This window comes from Equus przewalskii, chromosome 3 (genome assembly GCF_037783145.1).
Source record: "Equus przewalskii isolate Varuska chromosome 3, EquPr2, whole genome shotgun sequence".
Taxonomy (NCBI): Eukaryota; Metazoa; Chordata; class Mammalia; order Perissodactyla; family Equidae; genus Equus; species Equus przewalskii.
Window position 1 is genome coordinate 64276475 of NC_091833.1, and position 17180 is coordinate 64293654.

A 17180-nucleotide genomic window follows, 5' to 3' on the forward strand; every position below is an offset into this window, starting at 1 on the left:
CCAGGGAGAGGATAAAAAAAATGGATGTGACATGCCTCAAAGTTGTTCTCAAAGTTTGGTGAGGGTTCTTGGGGGTCCCTGAGATCCTTTGGATAGGTCAATGAGGTAAAATTATTTTTATAATAATATAAAAACTACACTTTCCTTTTTCATTTTCATTCTTTCAAGAGTATACAGTGGAATTTTCCAGCAATTACGTCTGTGGTATTCTGACAGATGCAGACTGAAAGCACAACCAGATATGAGTATCATATTATCTTTCATTAAAACATGAAAGAGATTTCAAAGCTAAAACTGCTCTTTTCACTAAATTTTGTTAATTAAATTAACTGGTCTCAGCAAATTTTTAAAAAATGTACTTATTTTTAATTTAAAAAGTATGTTATTTGTATTAACATGTAATTTATGTATTATCGATATTTCAAAATGAATTAATAACTAAACATTTTTGATTTCATAGTTTAATTTCTACCATCAAAAATGTTTTCAAGGATCAATTACCTGATAATTCCCTTAGGTTGCTATTTGATTGTGTTGAAAGCTAAGAACAAGAAATTACCTGAGTGGCAAAAGGCCATTCTCATTCTGAATACCGGCTCCAATATTTGAAATTCTTCCTTTGTTTCGTGTCCTGGAGGTTTTCGACGCAGAGCAATTTTCCACGGTGAGATCAGTGATAGATGAGACCTAAGTCTTTCTTTTGCAGTGTGGGGAAATGAGTGACTACGAAAGGAGAGGAAGAAAAGGAGGACTGTTCTCAGGCGGCTGTGTCTCGGGAAAGTACCTATGTGGGTGTTAGGAATGGAAATCTATCCCTTAAAACCATCTGTCTGCCTGTAGCCCTTGGAAAGTCTTCAGATTCCCCCAGGAGTAGCATTCTCCAGGAAGATACCTGGTCAAGAAGGTCAAGCTGGGTATCATACACTTGAACTAATAACTTAAATATAGTGAGGAAGTATGGGGAGATGGTGTGGAAATGGGAGGACAGACAATTTCAATTGGTTTGAAGGATATTGAAAGGAAACAAAATGAAATTCTCTAGTTGCTTGGAGTTTGCAAAGCACTTTTGTGTGTTATCTGCTTTGATCATCAGGTTAACTTTGTGGGATACCTATGACAGGGGTTTTTGCCCGCATTTTACAGATTAAAAAAAGAGGCTTAGAGAGTTTTTTTTTTTTTTTTTTTTTTTGGTGAGGAAGATTGGCTCTGAGCTAATATCTGTTGCCAATCTTCCTCTTTTTGCTTGAGGAACGTTTCTGCCAATCTTCCTCTACTTTGTATGTGGGATGCTGCCACAGCGTGGCTTGATGAGTGATGTATAGGTCTGCATCTGGGATCTGAACCTGCGAACGCTGGGCCACTGAAGTGGAGCACGCAAACGTAACCATGATGGCACTGGCCAGCCACCAAGGGAATGTTTTTTTGATAGTTACCCAGGATATCTTTTGATAGCGCTTCTAATTAGTATCACATGACACTAATGGCAAAATATTTTTGGAAAATTGAGTCCAAATTTGCTCTCCTTTGGCTATGAAAACCTGGACCATTCATAAATATCTTACTCAGCTTCTGCAAATCTGAAACACTGTGGCTAATAAATCTTTACCACTAGTAAATCTTTAACTACTTGAAAAACTTAACATGGAATGTATTTTGTGGGTATATATTTGAGTTTGTTCCATCCTGATAGGGCTGCTCAAATACAGTGAGAAATGTTATTCAGTGTATCCACATCTTTCATTTCTTGGGGCTGTAGCTTAGTTTGTGTTAATCACTCTCACTCTCTCCCACTATGAATGAACGGCAATGGTCCAGGTTATAAATTTAAGTCAAATTAAATTCTACCTTTTACATGTGTGGAGCAAGAGTGATTTACTTTATCAATGTCATTTCTCACTCTCAGACACACCAAAATAAAACATTAAATGCCACAATTACTAGCAGCTTGAGGACAGGCCATATGATTTATAATTCTTTGTTTCCATTGTGTATTTTAGATGATAAAACATAATTTGCTTATTGAAAATTAAATTTGTGGCTCTTATGGGAGAGAGTGGGTCATAAGGTGGTTGTGAGGAAATCAGAAATTGTCCTTCCACTGCTGCATGTCCACTCCCGTGACAAGCACTACCTACTTCCAAGGAAAGTTCTAAACCTAGAGGGTCATCTACGGATCCTGAGGTAATGTAGTTTCTGAAAGGCTCCAACTCTCTTCCATTCCCAAAGAAGAAAAAGAGTCAGTTTCAGAATATGTTTTAATATACATATCTTCCAGGTCCAGGGTGGCATAATGTTACATTTCAAAGACAAACGTATCCATTTAATTATTCTTTTTCAAAAGTCAGTATTCTCTAGGAAGAATATGTTTTCTGAAATTTCAAGAAAGCTTTTAGATCAACTAAGAATTGATTTCTTCTGATTCTCTTCAGTATGTCTCACTGTTCCATCATATGATCAATGAAAAAGATTCACATGTACCACTACATTTGAGGTGGTTTAGTTGAAAAAATTGGAAACAGCTTACTGAATTCCTGGAAGAAAATAAAACATTTCTTAAATGTAGGTAAAAGCGTATTGAATTTAAACATTTTTACTTGACATCAAAATTTCTTTCCTAGGAGCAAGAGTATCAATATCAAACCATTCTTTTGTTACCTCCAAGGACATTTGGTTCTAGACATCTCCACTTGTTAAATGATTATCTTTGATCTTTGGTGTTAGAAGAGCTTATTTTTGCCACATTTCTTAAATCACATCTGACGGGAATGGCACATGGGTTCACCTACTATGTTAACTCCGGTCTATTACAGTGGCTGCTTGCAACATTAGGTTGAAAGGTTCTGAGGCTCATCCATTATTGGTGAGTAGAAAAGAGTATTATGATTGATTAACTGGGTCTGCTGCGGGCCTGTGTATGTTTGGGGGCACAGGGGGAGACAGGAAAGGGAGAGCACAGTCTGTTTCCAAATATTTCCAGCTCTGACCTAAGGTGGAATGTATGTTAGGTCAGCAATTAAATGTCTTCTTTTTGGGTTGATACATTGGGGTTGGTGGTCCAGTAAAAATATTCCCTCACATTGCCGGAATCAACTGTGAATGAACAAAGGGGTTCCCTGATTTTGTCAGGATCCGTGTTTGTCAGGGCAAGACAAGGAAGAACTCTTGTTTCACTCCGCAGGTGACTTTCATGGCCAAGGGGCATTTTTTTTTGCTGGAAGAACTTACCATTGGGGGACTTTGTGATGGTTTCCTCAGTAGTGCGCATGCCCCTCTGTATGCCTGCAGGGGTGGTCCCTCCAAAGTCATCGTCTGTGTCGCTGGTAGTTGGCAAGGGGCTCTCTGAGGTTCCCTGGATGGCGGGCTTTACTCCTCCTTGTCCTGCAGGAAGGATTCCGTTCTGGACGTCTGGAGTGGCCTGACTGGTGGGCAGGATGCCTCCAGGGAACAAGGGCTGGAAGATGAGGCCTGCGAAGATTTGCGGGGCCGCTGGCTGGAATGAGGGAAGGAAACAGAAAACGAAGTCAAAAGAACACATTGGAAGGCTGGTCAACCAGCCTTTTCTCCTTTGAGGGCAGTAAGTTTGGGCAGGAATGGCAGGATGGAGAAGGTAGAGTCAGAGAAAATAATAAAGACCGGGAATTGCTCAGAGGAAAGGCCTCCCTCTTCTGAGCCTGATTCTGGTTTCATTACTGGGCTTCCTTGCTGTGCCCCATTTCCCTTAGAAAGGGGAAGCCAGAAGCAAACCAGTCACAGGAAAAGGAATAATGCATAATTTGTTACCATCAGGTGTATCTGGAGGTAGAACCAAGGCAGAAAATCCACACAATTACAGAAGGCTCTATCTCCCTTATTGACCTACTTTTGCCCATAATTTTTTAAAGGTAATTTAGGAGACTAAAAATGAATGGACAAATTAGTTCGAGTAGATCAATCAATCTTCATCTCATGGTTTGCATCCCTTTAAGTTTCTTTTGATGTATTTTTCAAAGGCATTGGAATATTCAGTCAGAACTATTTCCCTTGGCAATTCCAGTTACTCAACGACACTCCTCTCTATCAGACTTTCAATAGTTTGCACACTGGTAGTGAATGCTGTTGTTGCCTACACTTGTTTTTTTTTTTCTGGGAAAAAAATTACTGTGAGAAGTTCCTCCTAAGAAGAAATAATTTGATGTCAGCTGGTTTTGGAGTTCAGGCAGGAACCAGTCCTCTTGGACCTTGCAGTTCTGATGGCATCTTCATAGAATAAAAAGAGTGGAGGGCTCATAATTAAGACACAGGTCAGTTTCCTTGAGTGTGGTTCTCAAATGTTAGTTTGCATATGAACCGTTTGAAGAGCTTGTCAAAAGGACACATTCCTAGGCTCCCCTGTTAGAGAAATTCTGTTGAGCAAGTCTAGGGCAGGACCCAGAAATCTGAATTATTTATTTATTTTTTTGGTGAGAAAGATTGGCCCTGAACTAACATCTGTTGCCCATCTTCCTCCTTTTGCTTGAGGAAGATTGTCCCTGAGCTAACATCTGTGCCAATCTTCCTCTATTTTGTATGTGGAACGCTGCCACAGCATGGCTTGATGAACAGTGCATAGGTCCGGCTTGGGATCTGAACCAGTGAACCCTGGGCCACCAGAGAGGAGCGCAAACTTAACCACTACGCCACTGGGCGGCCCCAGAAATCTGCATTTTTAACCAGCACTCCAAGTTGTCCTGATTTGGTGGTCCGGAACTGAAGTTTGGGAAATACTGTCTTAGATTTACAAGGCACTGAAACCAGAATTAGACTTATGCTGGAAGAGAGACAAGAATAGAATAGAGAAGTTTTCAAATTGGGGATGGTGACATCCATAGATTTGAAATAAAGAAGGTGGGTGTTGCCAATCTTTAAAAAATACAAAAAGAACAGACTATAAATTACCGAGTACATTCTATATAGTACAGGTAAATATTGTTTCATGAAACTTGTGTGCATATGTATGTGTGTGTTAGTTGAATGAAAAATGTAGCTGTTACTGTGGGTTTTACTGGAAAAGTTTGAAAACCACTGGTGTAGGGGATAGAAAAATGGCTTTTGATCTGGATTTACTCTTTTTTGACCTTGGAACCTAAGTTTCTTAAGCTCTCTGAGCCTCCGTTTCTTTATGTATAAAATTGGGCTAAAAAAATCTCTACTTTGTCCTTTGATGAGGATTAAAAGTAATGGGTGTAAACGGTCTACCAAGGTGCCCGTTATATAGAATCGGCTCAGTAACTGGTAGTTATGGGTGTTTGGGTATCATTGTTGGCAAAACATGCCCCGTTACTTGACTTTATTTATGTACAATCCAGAAAAATCTCTATCTTTTTCATAATAGAAAGATTTTTAAAAAACTCTCTCTCCAGGTATTCCCTCAAGTCTTTACTTCAGTGTCATATTTAGGTACCACATTAATTCAAGTAATTTTTCTCTAAAAATGACTTACAGGAAAATGCATGGAAGTACCTAGTAATGGTAATATGAGTTTTATTTAGGTTCAGCCCTCTACTTATTCATATGTATAGGGAAGAGTTCATTCATCACTGTAAGATGCTAGAAACATAATATATTTTCCTACAAAAGTTAAAAATTTAAGTCAAGAAAATTAATCTTTGCTGCAATAAATATCAATATGTATATTATTCTGTATCTGCATGTGTTTTAATAATTTGTCATCCTAGATTTTAATCAACACAAAGTTTAAAGATATGCCTTGGCTTTCTGGACAGAACTGAATCTGACATCAATATGTAGAAAACAAAAGCTAAGTCAAATTAATGGAAAAGTAGCTGAAGAAAGATGATGAAATCCCCAGCTAGACAAAGGACAACCCAATGCAAGGATCTACAAAAATGTTCAATTTTCTGTAGTAGGCACCAGGTTTAGGGTTTGTGGTCAAAAGAGACTATATGAGGACAGAAAATAGCATTATGGTAGCAGTGAAAAGAATTTGAAATGCTAGTAATTAAAAAATTTTTTTTTACCAATTCCTCTGAGCTTAGGATAGTACCCTAAAAGGAAAATAACACACTTTATTAGACAAATTTTAATATATTTGAGGCAATATGTGTATAAGATAACTTAAAAACTTAATAGTTTTAAAGGTTATAAGGACAGATTTTTTATTTTCGACAATATTCTAAACTGCCTTTGTGACTTGTATCACAAAACTCAAGTCAGCACGTGATATTGGACTGCTAACATTTCATATCTGAGTGATGTGAGGTCTTCTGTATTTTAAAAACTATGTATTTTTCTATTATTAAGTAATAGATGGACATTGGAGGGAACTTGGAAAATACAGAAAGCAATAAAGAAAAAAATATAATCCCATCCTTCAGAGTTTAATGTATTTTCTTCCAGATGTTTTTCACACATTTCTTCTTTACATGATAGAAGTCATGTCATATACACGATTTGTGTCTTACCTTTTCTTTTAATACTATACAGTGATCATTTAACCACATTACTGACAAATTTTAATAAATACCCTTTTGAATGGTCACAAAGTGTTTGCTTTTATGTTGTACAGTTTACTTAACCATTTTCCTTTTGTTTAAATTTAAGCTGCACTCAATATTCTTCTCTAGTATAAATATTATTTTGATGAATATATTTGTTAATAGACTTTTACTATATTTCAGATTATTTCCTTGGGATGTGTTCCCAGAGGTGGAATTCAGAGTTGATATGAATTTTATATTCGACTCTGCTTTTAGAAGTAAAAGCTGCCACTTGATGCTCTTATTTGATTTTGGTCTTTGGTAATTTTATCAGTGATCTCAAGAATTATCTTTCCCAACGGAAAATAGGGAGGGAGAAGAGAAAACATTTGATTTTTTTTTTGAGGATAAGATTTATAGTTAATAAATAAATTTGAGATTAAAAAATAAATCTTGCAAATCATTGATCATTAGATCAGCCCCATTAATTAATTTTTTTCTTAACAGTGTAGTTTAAAGAATCGACTGGTTGCTTCATCTGTGACATTTACTAACTATGTGATTGCAACTGCGTAACTGTAAGTATCTCCAGTTACTCATCTTAAAATTGAAAATAAAAATATTGTCTACCAAAGGTTCTTTCAAAGAGCACATGAAATAGTACATAATAAATAATAAAGTACTTAGAACAGGGCCTGGCATATACCAAGTGCTCAAAAGTGTTGGCTCTTGGTGACATCAGCCAGCCCTGGTGGTCTAGTTGTTGAGATTCAGTGCTTTCACTGTTCTTTCCCAGTCAAAAAAGCACACCACCCGTCTGTCGGTGGTCTTACTGTGGTGGCTGCGTGTTGCTGTGATGCTGAAAGCCATGCCACCGGGATTTCAAATACCAGCAGTGTCACCCATGGTGGACAGAGTTTCAGCGGAGTTTCCACACTAAGACAGACTAGGAAGAAGTACCCTGCCACCCACTTCCAAAAAACTGGCAATACCCTATGAATAGCAGCAGAACATTGTCTGATGTAGTGCAGGAAGGGGAGACGATGGCACCAAAAGACTGGGCAAGGTGCAGCTCTGCTGTTCACGGGCTTTTGAGGACTCAGAATTGACTCCATGGCACTAACAACAACTAGTTAATATCAGTGTCCATACAGTGCAAAGTAAACAGGAACTCAGCAACTATCTGGGGAATTGAGGCAGGATTCAATATTTCACACTAAAATGATTTCAAATCAAAATCATCTTAAAAAATAATCTTACCTGTGCTCCAAATTGTGCTACAAAAATCGGTAACATCTGGAAAAAATAGTGAAAAATTCAGTAAAAAAAAATATTCAAAGGTAAATTCTGGCAGATGATATAAATATTGAGACTTTCTTAAAAGGGTGCAGTATCTGTTGCAATGTATCATCTGTAATCATAGATATAGATTCATAGAGCTGGATGGGAAATGCAACTCATCCATTTTCTAAAAAGATTAGACCTGGAGAGATTTAAAAACCAGTCCAAGGCAGCACATTTAGAAGGTGGAATTTAGTAAATTGAATGAACAAAAAATAACTTTGGCCTCAAGCTATCTTCAAACTGAAAATTACTCCAAGTAATAATGATATAAAATGCGATAAAAATGCATGTGTTTCTTTTATGTGGCAGAAGACATTAAAACACATAATGGATATTTTAAAATAGATTTCTCGAAGCATATATATTTAGTTTCATAGTAGCTGCCTGGATATTTTGCTGTTAAAATAGAGCACTGATAGGAACTGATGAATGATATTGTTCAATAACCCCTGGCACCGGCCGAGCTCTTAGAACAAAGTGAGAAATAGCGCTATTGGTCACTGATAACTATGTAAATATGAGTTTATGGTTGAAGCAATTTGGGTGAAGGGTTGGTGTGCTGTAGTACTCTAAGGATTAACTTAGAGTTTGTCACGGATTTATTTTTATTTCTATAGAAATTCACACCGTTTCAGGAAAATCATCAAAATGGGATGTTAATACTAACCAACCCAAAAGATTTGAAGTCTTATGAAATAGACTCTTAATTTTATTACTTCCAAAGATAGTTGGTATAGTGATAACCATAATGCCAAAAGGTAAAAAGTACATGCATTTAAGAAAAAGCCTTCCTTCCTATCAGATCCTTGGCTTCTAACAACAACAACAAAACCCACTAATCTTCAGGGTGACAATGGGAAAATGGGTTGGGGAGAGGAGACACTCGGGTTTTGAGAGAAAACAAAATAGAAATTTCTTCTTTAAAGGGAAGTTAGAAAGAGCAAAAAGATACAAATAGGAAAACACGGATGTCTAAGTAAAAATTGTGATGAAAGATAATTTAATTGTTCACCAATGCAACAACAAGGAGAAAAGTTAGTATTAGTTGAAGATAGAGAATTTATTTGAAATAATAATACCTGGCACTTATTAAGTGTTTACTATGTGGTGGGCACTATTCTAAGTGTTTTGCGTGTATTTACTGCTTTAATCCTTATCACAGCTCTAGAGGTAGGTTCTACTTTAATCCCCATCTTAAATTATGAGAAAAGTGGGCCATAGAGCAGTTAAGTAACTTGGTCAACATCCCACAAGTAGTCAGTGGAAAGTTGGAATTTGACCAGAAGTTATATAGTTCTAGAGTTCACTCAACTACGTTGGCCTTGCTTTGATAAATTAGAGCTACAGAAAGGTGACCAAGTTTCTGACAGGGGACGTAAGCCACTCTCTGCCTAAGGAAAGGCAAGGTCAGAGGTTACTGGGGTTGTATAGGACAAAGTCAAGTACAGGAACCTTTGGTGGTGGCATAGCTGGAGAAACTGAAGGATCCTCACCAAAAATGGGGATTCATTCATATTATTGCATGTTGGGGAGTGTGTAATGTCAAACCCTCTCCATTGAGCCTGCAGTCATATCTATGGTGCCCACTAACACTTTTGTCTGGAACGGATATTCTTTGGCAAATATAAAGTTGTACTAAGTCTGACTTCAAGGGTCGAGCAGGGTAGCAATTGAGCCTGGATCTGGGCAGTTGACGTATAGATCACACCAGGATCACATGTTAAAGAGATTCTCATTTTATTTGCCCGTCTCTCTAGCCTTTTTCAGAGGATCACTTTTACTATTAAGGTATAAATAAGCAGCCAAACTTTGAGTGAAGCCTCTAATATATCTGGAAGTAGTAAGAACTGACTGATAGACAAAGATACATTTCAATTTTAAAAAAGAAATGTACAAATTAGTTATGTTACAAAACTTCACAAATATGAATAAATGAAGCAGTACAGAGATTTTTGTGTTATTTTGAACAAATGAAGGTATAAAGTATTAGTTGCATATGACATGGAATTTAAATTGAGCAGCTTAAAATTATGTTGTCAATTAAACTCAGACTTCATTGTAATTATTAATTAATACAAACTTGCTCTTATTTAAAACCTGGAAGTGTACATCATACAGGTAAGAAGATGGTTAGGATATATTGGTCTATGGCTTAGAGAAGCAAATTCTGGAAAAATAAACCCAATTTTTGCAATACAGTGAAATACTAGGCAATCCTCAAAAACAATGCTGTAAGTGAATATTTCAAACCGCAAAGACTATTCAAATTCCCTATAATTAACATATGTATGTACTAAATAATAAAGCTACAAAAAAAGAGAACATTATGTGGGAAAGATAGGGCCTGAGGTCACCTGATGGGGAGAATAAATTGTCCATAATAACTAACTTAGTCTATTCATAAAGGGATCATTATATTTTTCTCCAGAGACTATTAAGCTATTTAGAGAAATTTCATAAGGTAAAAATTTAGGCTTTGTCCGTAGTTAAAGATGCAAACACTTCCAAAAGGAGTGATGCTCTAAATGTGTCATTTAAATTTGAGTGTGAGAGGGTTTTCCAGGATTTTTCCTGAAAGCAAGTAATGATGGGAGGAGAGAAAGTACTAGAAAGCCTTAGGGACTTGAAAGACAGCATGAAAAAAGGGCACAAAACCAAGAAGATTAGATTTGCTGCAGATAAATGATCCACTTCTTAATTTTTCTTGGAGATGATTCTGTCACCCAGAAAGTCTTCAATAGAAAGCACAGCATGCTAGAGAAGAATCCCGACACCTCTTGATTTCGCCCTTTATATTTTTTACTTTTCAGTATTCCCGAACTTTTCACATTTTCTGTTACCCATTACAAACAAGTTCTAGAGAGGTTAAGGGAGAGCATGCTTAGTTTTCTGGGTGTGTTTTCATGGATTTTCAGCAAGAACCAAATTGCCGAAGATAGTTCTATGTTTGTAGAATATCCACCTGCAGATTTTCTGGAGGAAACTTTCAAAACCTTGAAGAGGTTCTTTTCTCCGCTTTAGGCTCCCATCTGAGTGAGAATGCTCCCCAATGTAAACTGAGTCCCCTCATTGAACTTACCTGTGACTGCAGCTGTTGTTGTGCCTTCAGACCCCCCAGGGTCAGTGGGAGGGTCTGGGCACCAGGTGCCACTCCTGCAGCAGGGTTTAGCTGTAGGGCAATGAAGATTTTCATTGTGTTGTTTCAGTTGAACATTCAGGAAACCAGAAGGTATTTGCTAAATGTAAAACACGTTTAAAGGGAGGATTTGCTATGTAAATATATAGCATACTCTTGCATTAGGAATTAGATATAGAAATGAAGTTCAAAGACTTGTTTAGTCTACTAGTATCACAAGGTCAGACTAACTTTTTACCTAGTAGGTTTTTCTTCAGCATTTGACTCATTCTCTTTGAAAATCATTTAGGTGATTTTATCCTCACCTTTCTCTTTTGCCTATAGCAGCAATGGTTCCTGGAATTTTTCTGATGGTTTTCTTCTGAAGAAATGAATTCCTTTGTAGGCATCCCCATGAAAATTGTGAGGGTCGGAATAAAATATCTAGTTTGAACATGGGATAATACTATATTTAAGTCTGACCACTGGAAAAAAGTCCACTCTAATCAGGAAAGATATTTTCATCCCCCAAACAGATTAAACTATACAGATATTATATGAGAAAATCAAAAATCTTCCTAGCTTTATTAATTTGCTCTTGTTATTAGGGTGATGACAGTGGTCGTAGTGTTTGTATGGGTGTACGGGTGTTATGGGGCAGTGAGGAAAATATGTGGGAGGAATGAGGAGAGAAGCTTGGAGAATAGGTGAGGAGAACTAAGACAGTAAAGACTGGAGAATTAGATTAATTCCTTTGGAGATTCTCTTGCCAAGAAAAACTTTTTTGATGTATTGAACAGCATTCGACTTCCTTTGGCTTTTCTCTGTCTTCTCTCTTTCAACTTATCTACAATGAATATGTGTGTATGTGTACATCTGTGGATACACACACACACACACACATGCTCAGCACTAGGTATTATATTTATTTAACAATGGATATTAAAATGATATAAAAGAGTACTCACCAGTTGCAGATCTGACCCCAGTTTGAGCATCTGTGTCAATGGTATTAGATTTAAAGAAGGGAAGACCTGCAAGGCATTGAAATTGATGCATGAGACAAGAAGTTGTCTGTTTCTACTATGCTGTCAATGGTGGATATCCTCAAGTAACCTATATTCCCATCAGAGGTGGATTTACCATGGATCTAAGTGAAGGTGAAGCTTCAGGTCCTCTCACTAGCATTGTCCCCTTCCATGGCCCTGGTGAGCGCCCTGGGAATGTGTTGTGTTTATGGTAGTTCTCATCTTAAAAATGTGTAACTCACTTACTTCTTATCTCACTATGAATTTTTCACTTTAGTACTTAATTTTACATAGCTAATTTGATATTCTTTTTCTAAAAAATGGTCTCCAAATTGTATAAGCTTCAGGTTCCTGAAGAAGTGAGATTGGCTCCTGACTTGAGTGTTTTCTAATGACCGTGGACTAAAAAGAGCGTGTTAGACTCTGGTGTTAATTGAACTGTTTCACAAAGTCTGGATGGAGGTAAGGAGAGGTCCTTCAGAGCAGAGGAGGGATAGGACTGGGAAGAAGGGTAGTAGCCAAGAGACAAGGCAGTTTTCAAAAGTATTTAAATATTCTTCGAAGACACACATTTTACAGTAACACATCAGTTCATCAGCAAAAAAAGAACTTAAGAAAACCTTGAGGAAATCTGCAGTTATTTTTAGAGATTACCTCTTAATTCCTGCCAGCTCTGGGAATATCACATATGAAACGTCACAGTATTTCAAGGGCATAGACGACCAAGCTTTGTCAATAGGTGTAGCTGTTGCTTTTCAGTTTACCAGATTTGCTTGCTAAACCAAATTATTATTTAGACAAAAGGAAAAAGAATGAGGATGATTTGTTTTCCTGGCTCAAAATTTTCAGAAAACTGTATTGGTTTTTGTATTTTTTTCTCCCCAAAGGAAAGCTTCTCTCTCTTGTTCAGTCACGAGACTCTGTGTAAATTTTGACTTCCAATCCACTGGTCTGCAAATGTTTCCTCTTGTGGGACTCTTACCTGATTTGGCTGCTGTTGGTTTAGTTGTGTTGCCTGATCCGGAACCGGCTTTGTGGGAGGAAGTCCCAAAGCAGGGAACTGCATCTGTGATAACAAATATTTGACAGAGCAGGGATGTGTTTGAGGTTTCATATCCATTTACTTCCAGGAGATAACAAGTTGTACCCAGTGCAAAAATGTCTATCTTTAGGCTCTGTGTGTTTTGGAGGAGTTTTAATTCCCTGGAGCATTTTGTGCATGATAGGAAATGGAATTGTAGAGTGCAAAAATCCCAGACAAGGAGGCGTGTGGTGGGGAGGGAGAGAGGGTGGGGTAGGCACGTAGATTTCCAGTGGTAGCTCCTAGGCTCACATATTTTTCCTTTAACTGCCTTCCTCCTTTTTCAGGGTGTGAAATACATAGTCTGCACCTTAGCTGTGTACACATTTGCTTTTCCTGATGCTTGAAGATAAATTGCCATAATCTCTACTGGATTTTCGTGGAGCTTCCTGCTTTTGCCTTTTGCCTGACAAGTCACTTCCTGTAATGGAAGTTCAGTCCCTTTCCTGGCCAGGGTATTTTCCTGGTGTATTAAGAATCGCCGAATTTAAGGGGTGAAAATGTCCTTGCCATCCATATGATCTAATTATATGGTTTTGTTTTATAAATGAGGAAACTGAGGCCCAAAGAAGTAAAGTGACATGCCCAAGGTGACATGGTGAGTGGCAGAGCCAGTACTAAGATCCCTGCAGGTGCTCTTGGTCCTTGAAGAAATGGATCCTTCCATAAGCTTCTCTCAGCAGTTCCTCTGCATTCAGGTGGAAGCTCCCTGGCCAGGTTGACTCTCATCAGCCTTTGCTCTTGGCTGCATCACAGAGGACAGTGTGGTGTGGCCCTCCAGCCCTGCATCAGCCCTGGGGTCACTTGGATATACCCTACAGCTGCCACTGACTCTTGGTTTCACTTTGGACTTTTCCCTCAGTTGTAAGAAGCAAGGCTGGCATTATCCGTCCTTAGAGGTCCCTTTAAGGTTTAAGGTTGGGTAAGAATAAATTCTGCAGATAGGTCTTTTTATCCCCCACAATCTATTGTCAGCGTCACAGCCCGAGTGGTCCTTTGAAAACAACATTCTGATCCTTTCACTCCTCTGTTCAACCCCTCCATTGACTTCCATTTTCACTCAGAGTAAAACCCAGAGAGCCTACCACAGCCTACAAGACCTCATGCCCTGGGCCCCACTGCATCTCTGAGGGCCCACCTCATTTCCTCTCACTCACTCGACTACTGCCATCCAGGCTACTTGCTATTTCTGGGACAGATGAGGCTCACTCTTGCCTCAGAGCCTCACCTCCACTTGTTCCCTCTGTCTGGAATGCTCTTTCCCCAGCCATTGGCTCACTCCTTCCTCTGCTTCAAGTCTTTGCTTGAATTCACCTTCTTCTTGAGGCCTACACTGGCCACTCTTCTGAAGACGCAACCTGCCCCATCTCCAACGTGCCTCCTGTTGCCCAACTTTTGATCTACTGAAAACAATCACCAGGCTGTCTTGCGTCCATACTTGCAAATTGATTCATTTTTTGTGCTTTTATGATAACTCAATAAATTCATTTACAAATAATAAAAAAAACCCTTGTCAATGTGTCCTGATTTTCATTTGATAATTGCTACTGTACCTAGTAGACATTTTAGTGCCACCTTCACATCCCCTGCAACCACTGCCCTCCAGCAGGTCTCATGCTGTTGGCTATCAGCAATCTGCGTTAACCTACATGCTACTCCTTTGTCCACCTTGAGTGATAGCTGTGCTCCTGGAAAGTTTTATTTACCTTGAGTTTTTACAAATTGTACGATAATTTAAGTACACTAGAGACACCCTAGTTAGAAGAAACTTTTGGTAAATTTATTTGGTAAAGTGCAAAATCCGTGTTTAAAAGAAATTAACCTCCTAACTAACCTTGTTTAGAAATTAAATTTTTGCAGACAAGTTCTTTTAAGAAGGGCATATATATATTTGGAATGAAATAAGAAGGCAGTTGGTTATTCACGTCTTGTTCCACCCTCTCTCCATTTTCTTCACAGAACTAATCACAGTTATAATTTAAAGTTTCTTTTGAAAAATTGTTCATTAGTATCTACAGTTTTTTGGCTCTGTCAAAATAATTGAAATTCTATTATGATAGTATGCATGCATTTAAAAGATGTAAGTACATTGAAATTTGCACTAGCACCTTATTAGTTTGTCATCTTTCACCTCGGAAAATAAAAACGGGAACCCAAGGGAATGGGTCACAGAACAGAGCAGTTTTGATGGAAGGCAGGAAGAGAGAGAGGTCGACAAGTAGAGATATTGCTAAGGCTAGTTGGCACAATAAAGAAACATATTGCACTTACTGGTAATGACAGAGTTGACCCAAGAAGACAAAATAGCAGAATCACAGTCTTCATGTTTCAAATTGCTGCCTGTAACAACAAAATTGTGTTACTCTTTCACTCCATTTTTTTTTCTTTTGAGAGAAGATGATGCTTGAAAAAAAGATTGCTCTATTTGAAACATGGTCAATTACTGTACCTTTCTGTCCACTAGGCAAAATGTACAGGTAAAACAATATTCAAAGTCCGGTTGATTTCTCCAGTTTCTGTGGAATTTAAACTCAACTCTGGGAGGCTGGCAACTGAGAGACCAATCAGGACTTAGCTGTCAGTGAAATCATTTGGTTTCTTTCACTTCCCAACACTTCATTAGGTGAGTTATTAGCCATAGACATCATATTACCCAATGTCTACCGTGTGAATAGAGGGTGTTTCAGAAAGACATGCCTTGTGTAATTAAAAAAAGCAGACAATAAAAAAATTACAATCCTTTTTCATCTCCAACTCCTTTCCGAATGACTTCTCAGATGTACCTGTTTTATCATGTGTGTATGAACACGTAAATCAAACATCAAAATATACTGCTTGGTGTATAGTTAAAAAAATGAGGCCTGTTATGTGTATTGCTCTGCAACTTACTTTGTTTACCTAAATAATGGACAACTTTATGTGCCAGTACATATAGATTTATTTCATATATTTAATGGTTACATTATATTATATTTCCTTTTGATGGACATTTAATCCATTTCCATTTTATTTTGTAATTATAAAAGTTGTACAATGAACATCCTTATAAAACTGTGTTTCACACATGTGGGAGTCTTTCTGTAGATATTATTCCTGGAAATACTGTATTAAAGGATATGTATGTTTTAAATTTCAATAAATGTGGCCAAATTGCCTTCTAGAAATTGAATGGTTTGCTTTATTGTAACTGGAAAAAAGAAACTTGGAAAAAGATAACCTAAGCAAAACACAGAGGTCCACTGGGGTTTCTTTCACAAAATAGCCTGAAATACTAACTGTAGGTTTCCAGGGCCCTGGGCTTCACCTGAGGTTTTTGAGATATGCCACCTCTTTAATAATGTGTTTATGGAGGAAGGTGGGGTCTCTTCAACAACTTCTGAGCCCAAATCAGTGATGAATCTGTGTCATGCTAGGATTTCATGTGGAAGGCCACCTTACATTTGGCTTGTCTTAGGGTACAGAATGTCTGTTAATGGAAAATTGTCTGGAACAATGAGGTGTTACCAAAAGCTTTTCTGTAATTATTCAATTCATCACCCAATCAACTTTTGTTACTGTCAGATAGGAAAGGGAACACTGTCTAGGCGGGGACACACAGAAGTTAACAAGTAATGATACGCTCGATAAGTGCAACACTAGGAGTATTCACATGTATGAAGGAGAGTGTGGTTAACTTTGTTGGGGGCAGAAAGGCAGATAAGGCTCAATAGAAGAAGTGACCCTTGAGCTGGGTTTTGAAGGATAAAAAGAAATTCATTACGAATGCAAAGAGAGCATCCAGGTAGACCAAGTGTCTAGACATGAAGGAGTGATGTTGCTCCCTGTCACTGGAACAAAATGGGGGAGGGTAGCAGTGGAAGATGAGGATGGGAATATACCTAATTTTAATCACCTGTAGTAGTTTTTTGTTTGTTTCTGTCACTCATTTTGGTTTTTGATCAGACATTATCTTATACGACTCCTTCATTACTTCCTGGTTGCACGTTTCTCTTGAACTAGATGGAATGTTCGTTGGGCCTTGTCCTATATGTCTTTAGTATCTTCCATGTTAATAATATTGCAAAGCACCAGATGATCACTGCATGTTGATGAATAAATGGTAGAGGTATATACTGTAGGGAGTTGGAGCAAGGTTGTGTTGAGGCAAGACTTCAGAG

General features: G+C 37.9%; 1 protein-coding gene across 1 annotated transcript; it reads right to left on the reverse strand.

Annotated features, from left to right (window-relative positions):
- Positions 1-2237: 2237 nt before the first annotated feature.
- On the reverse strand, positions 2238-15592 carry AMTN (amelotin). Its single transcript, XM_008530666.2, has 9 exons — positions 15473-15592; positions 15295-15363; positions 12925-13008; positions 11883-11948; positions 10879-10968; positions 7716-7751; positions 5997-6023; positions 3226-3490; positions 2238-2531 (listed from the first exon to the last, which is right to left on the reverse strand). Exons 2-9 carry the CDS (start codon positions 15346-15348, stop codon positions 2521-2523), a joined length of 633 nt encoding a protein of 210 aa, XP_008528888.1. The 5' UTR covers positions 15349-15363; positions 15473-15592; the 3' UTR covers positions 2238-2520.
- Positions 15593-17180: the final 1588 nt, after the last annotated feature.